The sequence below is a fragment of the Vipera ursinii genome, assembly GCF_947247035.1.
Source record: "Vipera ursinii genome assembly, chromosome: 3".
Lineage (NCBI taxonomy): Eukaryota > Metazoa > Chordata > Lepidosauria > Squamata > Viperidae > Vipera > Vipera ursinii.
In genome coordinates, this window is record NC_139516.1 from 203603057 (window position 1) to 203615625 (window position 12569).

Consider the following 12569-nt stretch of genomic DNA (forward strand, 5'->3'; position numbering starts at 1 on the left):
TTTGGGACAACCATGACCTGGTTGACTGAGAATCTCCGTGGACATATTTTACGATGGTCTTGCCACAAACTGGAGCTTATTTTTTGTTTTCAGCAAAACTGTCCCCATAGCGAATCTTCGGTTTGCTTAACCACCATGGCATTTGCTTAATAATGGCTCCAAAAAGCTAGCCGCCTCTTATTACAACTGCTACAACCTATGACCATAATGGGGAGGCTCTATTAGGGTCATAACTAGAGGATTGCTGGTACATGTCTTAAGACTAGATGTTGAAATGCATTCTTTTCATCTTCTCTGGAACTGTGAGATGGCTTAGAATCCTAGAAGTGGAAGCACAGTGGTCCATCTAATTAAGGAGTGGAGAACAAATAGCCCTCCAGATATTGCTGAACTACAAAGCCCAGCATCCATTACCTTGAATCATGCTAGTTGGAGTTAGCAGCATGGGAGGGACAAAAGACTGTAAGTTTCTTACATGATTTATTGTAACCAACCATTCAGGGATGAATATTCAAAGCCCAAGCATCCACAATAGATGGGATTTCCAAGTCCTACTTGAAAACATCGGAATGGGAGAAAAATCCCATTAAGGAACAAGCCTTTGCTGTCAAACTGGTCTTCCTATCAAGAGGTTTATCTCCAGGTTTAATCAAAATAGGTACCTTTTTTTAATTAAGGCCATTAGGCTTGGCCCTGTCTTCTAAAGCATTACAGAATGTGGCTATTTGTTTTGGAAATGGCTTTCTCTAATAATGGCCTGATTCCTCATTCACACCTCCGCCATGACATTTCCACTGCAGCAATGTAATATCTACTAGCAAAGATAATGCACCACACTCCACCACGTTCTTTAAACATTATTTTCCTCTAAATCAGATATAAAAGTCACGGCTGGTATTTGAAGCTGAAGAGAACGCTTGAATCCCCAATTTCATTCCAAAAGATCAAGGTTCAATAGAATGATTGTGTTACTAATAGGTCAGCCAATGAGTACAGCTGTGGTGCTCTGAAAAAATACTCTTCAGGTTTAAAAGTGTGGGTCTTAAAAGTCCTAGTTTTAAAAACTAGGAATCAACGTATTCAAGTCAAGGTAGTTCTTGACTCACAACCATTCATTGAGAGGCCATTCAAAATTACAGTGGCGCTCAAAAAAGTGATTCACAACCAGTCCCTCAGACTTATGACCATTGGAGCATCCCCATGGACACATGGTCAAAATTCAAGCACCTGCAACCAGCACCTACTTATGGCACCTGCAGCGCCACAGAGTCACACGATCACCATTTCCCAGGCTCCCCAGCCAACGTCTGACCAGCAAAGTCAATGGGGAATGCAGGATTCTCTTAAGGACTGCATGATTCATTTAACAGCTGCTGTGGTTCACTTAACAACCATGGCAGAAAAGGTCACCAAAGAGACACGGCCCACTTAACAGCCGCTTTGTTAGCAATGGAAGTTCTGCTTGCAAATGTGGCTGTAAGTCACGGACCACCTATATATTAGGAAAAGAGTGCAGTGGTCCGTTTCAACTCAGCTCAGAAGGAAAGCCAGCAAAAGAAACTAAGCAGATGAATTAACTATGTAGGGATTCTAGGCTGAGCTCCCTTTTGATTCCGCCCCCAGGTTCTGCCACTCCTGCTCCCACAATTACATTCTAAAAAGGTTCACACAGAAACACACACACACAGAGAAAGAAAGGGTGGAAGGGAGAGGGAGGGAGGGAGGGAGGGAGGGAGGGAGAGAGAGAGAGAGAGAGAGAGAGAGAGAGAGGGAGAGAATGAATTTGTTTACCTTCTGAGCTTTGCCAGAATGCATAAGCTTTCATTCGGAAGGCAGTACGGAATCGCTCTCGGTTAATTAAGACAATGTTCTTAGACTCTTTGGAAGGACTTTCTTCAATTACATCTACATTCAGAGGAGTAAACAGCTTTCCTTTAGGATTGCTACCACGAACACGATCCAAGAGACCCAGCTTTTGGCTAAAAAAGATAAGGAAAAGGATCAATGTTTGGTTTTTCTTTTTCATCCCTCATTTTAAATCTAGTTTGTCCTTCCTGGTGTACATCAGGTGAGTAACAACAGCCAGTGAAATACAGCCTTCTTCTTTGCTCCCTTAAATTGGCCACTGAAATGATGGGGAGGGGGAAATGGCTCAGTGTGTGCACACACATGCCTGTTTTTCTGTTCTTTTTTCTTTAAAAGGGAGGGATCTTAAATAGAGTCAATCACCAGGAGACTGTGAGTTCTAGTCCTGACTTAGGAATGCAAATTGGCTGGGTGACTTTGAGTCAATCACCAGGAGACAGTGAGTTCTAGTCCTGCCTTAGGCATGAAAATTAGCTGGGTGACTTGAGTCAATCACCAGGAGACAGTGAGTTCTAGTACTGACTTAGGAATGCAAATTGGCTGGGTGACTTTGAGTCAATCACCAGGAGACAGAGAGTTCTAGTCCTCCCTTAGGCATGAAAGCCAACTGGATGACTTTGGGTCAGTCACTCTCTGGCAGGCCAACTTACTTCACAGAGATGTTGTTATGGGAAATACAGGAGGAGGAAGGAGAATTAGGTATGACTGCCACCTTGCCTTGATGGTGGCCCAAGGTCACCCAGCCAGCTTTCCTGCCTAAGGTGGGACTAGAACTCACAGTCTCTTGGTGATTGGCCGAAAATCACCCAACTAGTTTTCATGCCTTAAGGTGGGACTAGAATTCACCGTCTTCTGGTTCCTAGGCCAGCACTTTAATCACTAGACCAGGGGTAGGCAACCTCGGCTCTTTTATGACTCATGGACTTTAACTCCCAGAATTCCTGAGCCAGCATGGCTCAGCTTGGAAACCTCTCCCTTTCCCCTCAGCCTGGCTGGCTCAGGAATTCTGGGAGTTGAAGTCCACGAGTCATAAAAGAGCCCAAGGTTGCTTACCCCTGCACTAGACCAAACTGGCTCTCTTAATACTTCTCTTCTTTCTTGCCAGATTTTAGTTTAGGCCTTTTCTTTTTCAAAATAAGAATGTGGAATGTCAAAGGAGGAGGCTACCTCTGAGACATTGGGATAATCTGCAATTCCAGCACTTAGGTTCGCCAGACCTTGGTAATGTGGCCAAATCGGGTCCCTTAAGGAAGCCATTTTTGTTTCCATTATAATCCAGAGAGCCTGCCTTCCACTGATCACTAGGCTAAAGTATTTCCTGTTTCTTCTCCGTGTCTCTTCAGACCAAGGAGGAGACAGGATATGTACATTTCTCTCTCTCTTCCCACCCCCCCCCCCATTTCTTTTGACAGCTTCTTCGTGGTTTCTCAGATCTTGAAGTGAGAACTTGGTTGTTCTCATTTGCTAAATTCCCCACAGAAAGGATAAAAATAGCCCTCGTCTGAGGCAGACAGAGGGAGGAAGACGCTCCCCCAGCAGAGCAAGTCTCCTGTGTCTTTCTCTTTCTGTCCTCGTGGACAGGATCCATGAAGGATCCACCAGATCCTTCACCTTTCTCTAACTTTTCACCTTCCTTTATCCCACTACTTCCTTATTTCTTCTAAAGTCACAGGAAGGCCTTGACCTACAGCCTAATATTTACTGAGCCTAATATTTCTGTTGCTAAACAAGCAGTTAGGTGAATTTTGCCTCATTTTACGACCTTTCTTGCCACCACTGTTAAGTGAATCACTGCAGTTGTCTGGCTTTCCCCATTGACTTTGCTCGTCAGAAGGTCGCAAAAAACTGACCCAGGGACACTGTGACCATCATAAATATGAGCTGGTGGCCAAGAGTCCAAATTTTGATCACGTAACTATGTGGGGGAGGGGGCGGGGAGGGTTGATGCAACGGTCGTAAGCGTGAAAAACAGGGATAATTCACTTTTTTTTCAGTGCCACTGAAACTTTGACTGGTCACGAAAGGAATGGTTGTAACTTCGAGGACTGCCTGTGTTGTGTTCTACTGATACGTCTGCCTTAAAATTGGTGAACGCTGTCTCAGACGTCACTTCCCCCGCCTCCGTAACTCATCCGAAGGAATGAGGAAAGGATGCTGTCTTAAAAGAAACACCAACCACACTGGAGATCGGAATTGCGTACCTGGTGCCATCCACTTGTTCTTTCCTTCGGGAAGATGGAAGGGAGAGAAAACAGCGGGAGAAAAGCAATGAGAAAGAAGAGACGTTAAATAGGACATTAAAACTTCAAAGGAAATTAGCGTTATCGGTTCTGACACCTAGTGGCTACATTTGCATATCATATTTAATCCAGTTACAGGATTAAAAATGAGATGGGTTTGAATGATGCGTTCCAGTTTGTGTTAGTCCAACGGTTTTTCACTTTGCACAAGAGGTGGAGTCACAATAAAGCAAAACCAGGTTAAAACTAACCAAGCTTTGCATGCTGTACAAATGATGCCCATGGATCTTTCGTGGCTTCGCAAAGTCAGCCAATGGAGATACTACTCATACATCATTTCTGCTTTTATTCTGGGGACTCCTGTCCTTATGTGTAATTAGTCATAGTAGTAACTGGGAGATGGATCTCGGAGTGCTAGTGAACAATCACTAAAATATGAGCCAGCCGTGTGCTGCAGCTACCAAAAAAGCGAACACTGTGCTAGGCTCCATTAACAGAGGGATAGAATCAAGATCACAAGAAGTGTTAACACCACTTTACAATGCCTTGGTAAGGCCACACTTGGAATACTGCAACCAGTTTTGGTCACCACGATGTAAAAAAGATGTTGAGACTCTGGAAAGAGCACAGAGAAGAGCAATAAAGATGATTAAGGGACTGGAGGCCAAAACATACAAGGAACAGCTGCTGGAATTGGGTATGTGTAGTTTAGTGAAGAGAAGAACGAGGGGTGACATGATAGCAATGGTCCAATATCTCAGGGGCTGCCACAAAGAAGAGGGAGTCAAGCTATTCTCCAAAGTACCTGAAGGCAAGACAAGAAGCAATAGATGGAAGCTAATCAAAGAGAGAAGCAACCTAGAACTAAAGAATAATTTCCTGATAGTTAGAACAATTAATCAGTGGCATAACTTGCCTCCAGACGTTGTGAATGGTCCAACACTGGAAGTTTTTTCAGAAGAGACTGGACAACCATTTGTCTGATATGGTGTAGGGTTTCCTGCCTGAACAGGGGGTTGGACTAGAAGACCTCCATGGTCCTTTCCAAGTGTTATTCTATTCTATTCTATTCTATTCTATTCTATTCTATTCTATTCTATTCTATTCTATTCTATTCTATTCTATTTATTTTATTTATTTTATTTAATTTATATACTGCCCTTCTCCCAAAGGACTCAGGGCGGTGTACAGGGCAATGCAATATTCTATTCTATTCTATTCTATTCTATTCTATTCTATTCTATTCTATTCTATTCTATTCTATTCTATTCTATTCTATTCTATTCTATTCTATTCTATTCTATTGTCACATTGATACCTCACCCTCCATCAAGCAATTTATGACTGTGTGCATTGTCACCGTGTGACTGTTTGAACTTTGTAACAACTCGATGAAGACATAAAACTGTAGGGATAGGAAGAATGACTTTCCACAGTCATCACATCTGCTATCTTGTCTGTGCACAAGGGATAGTCAGTATATCTACTGATATATTTTTTATTTTCGTCCTCTATTTGATGAAAACGTATCATTTCTTTTTAAAAGCACCCACAACAGACCCAAAGATGCTTTTTCAAAAGGCAACTGGACTTCCTTTGCTTTTGCTTGAAGGTGTTTCACTTCTTATTCAAGAGGCTTCTTCAGTCCACTTCTTGGATGAGAAGCAAAACGTCTTCAAGCATAAACAAAGGAAGTCCAGTTGCCTTTTGGGGAAAAAAAGCACCTTTGGGACAGCCATGACCTGGATGACTGAGAATCTCCATGGAGATGTTTCATTCCACACAGTACTAATCTTGTGAATTCTCAAGCTTTCTCCTTCTGTTATATATTCGAGTTGGACAGCATTTAATATGTATATGTTGTGTATATGTAGGGGAGTGGGTCTATACATATGTTGTATATAGTATGCTTAGATGTGTCGTGTATATGTTCACTTTGAGAGCGGGCAACTAAATTTCATTTTTGATGCGTGCCATTGTGCCCACAGTAAAAAATGACAATAAAGGTTATCTATCTATCTATCTATCTATCTATCTATCTATCTATCTATCTATCCATCCATCCATCCATCCATCCATCCATCCATCTATCTATCTATGAGTCAAGCTATTCTCCAAAGCACCTGAAAGCAGGACAAGAAGCAACGGATGGAAACTAGTCAAGGAGAGAAGCAACCTAGAACTAAGGAGAAACTTCCTGACAGTTAGAACAATTAACCAGTGGAACAACCTGCCTCCAGAACTGGTGAATGCTCCAACACTGGAAGTTTTTAAGAGGAGACTGGACAGGCATTTGCCTGAAATGGTATAGGGTTTCCTGCCTGAGCAGAGGGTTGGACTAGATGACCTCCAAGGTCCCTTCCAACTTCTTCTTCTTCTTCTTCTTCTTCTTCTTCTTCTTCTTCTTCTTCTTCTTCTTCTTCTTCTTCTTCTTCTTCTTCTTCTTCTTCTTCTTCTTCTTCTTCTTCTTCTTCTCTCCTTCTCCTCCTCCTTCTTCTTCTGTTGTTGTTGTTGTTGTTATTCACTGATTTCTTTGGAGATCCCTGCTTAGAAAGTTTCATGACAAAGTTGTTTATATGTTTCTTCAACCATATAAATCCACAATCTGGCCACCATGGTGTTTTGACTACATAAGGATCCTCATACAAAGAGCCCATCCAATCAATCAGAATCAGAATAGAATAGAGCTGGAAGGGACCTTGGAGGTCTTCTAGTCCAGCCCCCTGCTCAAGCAGGAGTCCCTATATCATTTCAGACAAGTGGCTGTCTGGTGTCTTCTTAAAAACCTCGAGTGATGAAGCACCCACAACGTCTGAAGGCAAGCTATTCCACTGGTTAATTGTCCTCACTGTTAGGAAGTTTCTCCTTAATTCCAGGTTGCTTCTCTCCTTGGTTAGTTTCTATCTATTGTTTCTTCTCCTGCCCTCTGGTGCATTGGAAAATAAACCGACCCCCTCCTCCTTGTGGCAGCCCCTCAAATACTGGAATACTGCTATCATGTCCCCCCTGGTCCTTTTCTCTAGACTGGCCATTCCCAAATCCTGCAGCCGTTCTTCCTATGTTTTAATCTCCAGGCCTTTAATCATCTTAGTTGCTCTTCTTTGCACTTTTTCCCAAAGTCTCAACGTCCTTTTTTTGTAACCCACTGTTAAAATGTAAAATATTTTCCCAGCTGAGGTCCTTTAGACATGCTAAACCTGAACTCCCATAAGCCTCAAGTAGCAAGAAGGCATTGAAGGAATAGTCTGCAAGGGATTAACAACACGTTTCCCCCCTCCCCATTACAAAGCTTCTCCCCATTACAAAGCCCTCCTCTCCAGCTTTGGATTAGATGACCCTTCAAATAAGCCAAGTTGAGACACTGACCTGAAGGAATGCACGGAACTTACTTGAAATATGGAAAGGATACAACAGACTCGTAAAACCTCCACGTGGCAACAAGATCTATCCTATTGGGATTAGTAGCGTAGTACCTCCAGGCAGCCTAGGAAGGACAAAAGAAGCAAAGGCTATGTCTAATAAACAAGTGCTTATGGATTACAGATTATCTAAGGACTGAGTATTAATCAACTAAATACTAAGCAATGCAAGAGACAAAATCTGGTTTGTTACTGATTCTTCATCTGGCACTGAAGGCTGTTACAATCACCCTTTTCCCATCCAGCAAAGCCAAGTGAGACTTCAGGGCACATTGGTGAAAAGTAGGGCAGATATATGATGCATCAGGGTATTATTGTCTGTTCAGTCCCAAGCGTCTTCTCCTGAACTTGGAGCTCAAGGACTATCAACAGGTAGATCCCTCTCTGAAGGTGGCTTACACTGACCCGTTGTAGAATTTGGCTTTCAGGGGCCACCAAAAGGAGCTAAGATACATTCTGTTTCTGTTCCCAGCCCAGTTCTTCCTAATTCCACACAACAAACAAAAGAAACGGATTTCTTCCCTTTTTCACCTTTCTCCAAACTTGGGGGAGGGGGAAAAAAACCCTCTAGAACAGGGGTGTCAAACTCAATTTCATTGAGGGCCGCATCAGCATTGTGGTTGCCCTCAGGGGGCCGGGTGGGTGTGGCCAGGGTGGGCGTGGCCTACTGGGTGGGCGTGACTAGAGTGCATGTGGCCTACTGGGTGGGCTTGGCCAGCTCTACATCATTGGCATCAAGGGTGCCTATGGGGGCCTGGGCAGGAGTGGGACAGATCTGGGGGTCTCTGGCAGAAGGAGAGTCTCTGGGCCAGGGCCAAGGCAGTGGGGGCCATTCCCTCCCTATTTCCAGGATGGCTTCGCGGGCCGCATGAAACCACTTCGCGGGCCGGATCCGGCCCCTGGGCCTTGTGTTTGACATGTCTGCTCTAGAATGACCGAGGAGCATCAAGTTTGCAGTGTGCAGCAACCCATGAAAAGAGGGTCTGAAATCCATACGGCTGCTCCTGCGATTTTTCAGCAAAGAGATCGGAGATCAGTGAGCCCCTAGAGCAGGGGTCCCCAACCCTCAGGCCGCGGCCCATTTGGAACCGGGACACACAAGTTGCGGGCAAGCACGAGAGTGTGTACAGCTCTGTTTGCACAAGCAGCAGGCACACACAGAAACATCCCCTATCCCCCCTGCACCAGCCCCCCTCCGCCACCAGACCACAAGACAGGAAAGTTTGGAGATCGCTGCCCTATAGGAAGGAGGCGAACAGAGCCTGAGAGGTGGAGTCAAGCGAGTCATCAGCCTAAAGTCATTACATTCCCACTGACGGTCTAAGTGCAACCCCTCTTGCATTCTGCTGTGCAGAATTCTAGTGCCAACTTACTAAGATTAATGTCAGGCATGAAAAATCAGGACAACGCAGAGACTTCCAGGTAAGATGATTTATTGTTCATGCCTATATACAAGAAGCTAGCCAACTGACACTCAGCACTAAATTGGCACTGGATAAAGAGTTAACGAAATTCAAGTGGGTTGGACTTCGATTGTTTGAAGAACTAAGACTCTAGGCTGATGACTCGTGTGACTCCACCCACCAGGCTCTGCCTGCTCTTCTCCTATACCAGGGTCTCCAAATTTGGCAACTTTAAAACTTTAAGCCAGCTGAAGATTCCTGGGAGTTGAAGTCCACAAGTTAACTTGCCAAGTTTGGAGAACCCTGTTCCACATTATGGCTTTCAGAGGCACAGGTGTTATGCACGCTTCCCACCACATGTTATGGAAAAGAGGACATGCCAACCTGTATGAGTTCAGCTGCTGGTTTCCTTCTTTTTTCAAAGTGCTTTTGGCGATGTTGTTCCTGGACTTTTAGGGCCAGTCCTGAACCCAAAATGCCCTGTAAGGCAAGATGAACAAATCAATGCTTGAAATATTTCTTCATGGAAAGTGTAGGATGCAAAAAATCTCTTCCTCCAGGTGACCACATAACAAAGAGTAAGAATCTAGCTTCTTCTAATTTTTCAGGACAGCAGAAGCTGAATATGGTCCAATGAAGTCTGGAGAAACGTGAGATTTGACACTAGGAATGCTCGTAAAAACTATAGTGAGAATAATACAAGCCATGTGGGACACTTGTATCACCATCTGCTGTTGGTGGTGCTTCCACAGTCAAGAATGTCAATTTCTTCACTCTGTTCTGCCTTCCCTTTTCTTAGGACTAACAAGTATTTATTTATTTATTTTATTACATTTATATACCGCCCTTTCCCGAAGGACTCAGGGCGGTTTACAGGGTGATTAAAAACAAAAATACAAAAGTTAAAAACAATTAAAAAAAATTATATCCGTCCCTGAACAAATAAAACCCCAGTTAAAATTAAAATTAAAATTCTCAGCCTGGGCCAGAGAGCTCGAAGAGCCAGGTCTTCAGGCCCCGGCGGAATGAACGGAGGTCGGGGGCAGTCCTGAGCTCCACGGGCAGCTGGTTCCAGAGGGCAGGCGCACCCACTGAGAAGGCCCTATCCCTGGGTGTCGTCCGCCGGCAATCTCTTACCGGTGGCACCCTGAGAAGTCCCTCCCTGTGGGAGCGCACTGGACGAAGGGAACATGATGCCGGCAGCAGGTGTTCCCTCAGATATCCCGGACCCAAGCCATTTAGTATCCCTTGGAATTCAATCCCAAAGATGCTTTTTCACGAGGCAACTGGACTTTCTTGTTTTTCTTTGAAGACGTTTCACTTCTCATCCAAGAAGCTTCGTCAGCTCTTGGATGAGAAGCGAAAAATTCTTCAAAGAAAAACAAGACAGTCCAGTTGCCTCGTGAAGAATCATCTTTGGCATAACTATGGCCTGGATCAGATCCTGAAGCTAAAACTCAAATACTTTGGCCACCTAATGAGAAGGAAGGACTGACTGGAGAAGAGCCTCATGCTGGGAAAGGTTGAGGGCAATAGAAGAAGGGGACGACAGAGAATGAGGTGGCTGGATGGAGTCACTGAAACAGTAGGCGGGAGCTTAGATGGACTCCAGAAGATGGTAGAGGACAGGAAGGCCTGGAGGAACGTTGTCCATGGGGTTTCAATGGGTCGGACACAACTTTGCAACAACAATGGCCTGGATGACTGAGAATCTCCATAGACCTTGAATTCGATATTCCAAACATGTCTCCCACTCACTACATTTGGGCGATACGTTAACAGGTCCCCTGTTTTAGGATTTCTAGTTCCTTCTGCTTGTTTACCCATGTCCTGTGTAAGGATAAACAGGCCGCACTTACATTATGACTGTAATGGAGCTTGCATAGTACAATGGTGGTAGAACAGGTAAAAAAATATATGTGGTGTTTTTTTTGCAGTAGTCATTATGCGAACGTGGTGGTTGTGAGTCCAAACCCGTTGTTCATTAAAGGCATCTTTCCATTAGAGAAACAGATGCCCTTTTATTTTCAGAGGATGAACCTCTTGAGAAATTGCAAGCAGGATTTCGGGAATGGCACCCTGATCTCCCGAGGTCGTCGATGAAACTTACAGCTGGAAGGGCAAAAAACGAAACTCCGATAAGGGAAAACGCCGCTGCGATCAGGCGCCCTTCCCACGTTTTCGGTGTCTTGTCACCGTAGCCGATGGTTGCAAGCGTAATCTGTGGGGAGAATGTTTGGGAGAGTCTGTAAGAAAGACAAAGCAAACGGGCACGAAGAATGACTCCTTGGCATTTCCAGAGGCCCCTTTCCACACCCAGACACTGCCTCTTTTCTCCTGACTGGTAAGCCTGAGGACGAGGAACGACGCCCTGGACATGGATTATTGTCTGTAAGATTTTGAGTCTGTTGGAGTGCGGGGCCACTTCACACAAGACGGTAAAATTTTCTCCTTCCTTCCTTCCTTCTTTTCTTCCTTCCTTCCTTCTTTCCTTCCTTTTCTTCTTCTCCCACCCCTCCCTCCTTTCCTCCCTCTTGCCCATGCAACCATCCATCCATCCACCCCCTATCCCTAGCTCTCTCTCTCTCTGCCCCTTCCTTCCTTCCTTCCTTCCTTCTCCTACGCCTCCCTCCCATCCATCCCCTACTCCTTCCTTCCTCCCTCCCTCCCTTTCCTTCTTTCTCCTACCGCTCTCTCCATCCCTTCCTCCCTCCCATCCATCCATCCCCTACTCCTTCCTTCCTTCCTTCTTTCCCTCCTTCCTTCCTTCTTCTTCCTTTTTCTCCCACCCCTCTCTCCTTTCCCCCCTCTTGCCCATGCATGCATGCATGCATGCATCCATACCGTACTCCTTCCTTCCCCTCTCTCTCTACCCCTTCCTTCCTTCCTTCCTTCCTTCCTTCTCCTACCCCTCCCTCTCCATCCCTTCCTCCCTCCCTCCCATCCCCTACTCCTTCCTTCCTTCCTTTCCTTCTTTCTCCTACCCCTCTCTCCATCCCTTCCGCCCTCCCTCCCTCCCATCCATCCCCTACTCCTTCCTTCCTTCTCCTACCCCTCCCTCTCCATCCCTTCCTCCCTCCCTCCCATCCCCTACTCCTTCCTTCCTTCCTTTCCTTCTTTCTCCTACCCCTCTCTCCATCCCTTCCGCCCTCCCTCCCTCCCATCCATCCCCTACTCCTTCCTTCCTTCTCCTACCCCTCCCTCTCTCCATCCCTTCCTCCCTCCCACCCATCCCCTACTCCTTCCTTCCTTCCTTCTTTCTTCTTCCTTCTTCTCCCAGCCCTCTCTCCTTTCCTCCCTCTTGCCCATGCATGCATGCATGCATGCATGCATCCCCTACTCCTTCCTTCCCCTATCTCTCTCTCTGCCCCTTCCTTCCTTCCTTCCTTCCTTCCTTCCTTCCTTCTTCTACCCCTCCCTCTCTCCATCCCTTCCTCCCTCCCTCCCTCCCATCCATCCCCTACTCCTTCCTTCCTCCCCTTCCTCTACCTATAACTAATACCACCCAGATCGCTGACTATCTGGGTGTCCACTGTCAGTCCAATCATAAACACACAGACCCACAACCATCAGCACCAACATTACCCACGCCTAGAAGACTGTACAACAAGAACTAACTGAGCTGGTTCAGCAATGTGGCA

General features: G+C 45.4%; 1 protein-coding gene across 1 annotated transcript in view; it reads right to left on the reverse strand.

Moving 5' to 3' along the window:
* KCNQ3 (potassium voltage-gated channel subfamily Q member 3) overlaps positions 1–12569 on the reverse strand; it is a gene marked incomplete at its 5' end in the record, with an annotated part of 187036 nt that overhangs the window by 9799 nt on the left and 164668 nt on the right. The window contains 5 exons of the mRNA XM_083360344.1: positions 1792–1979; positions 4068–4091; positions 7496–7590; positions 9313–9408; positions 11039–11149. Coding sequence (XP_083216470.1) covers positions 1792–1979; positions 4068–4091; positions 7496–7590; positions 9313–9408; positions 11039–11149 — 514 coding nt within the window. The remainder of the gene's footprint in view (positions 1–1791; positions 1980–4067; positions 4092–7495; positions 7591–9312; positions 9409–11038; positions 11150–12569) is intronic.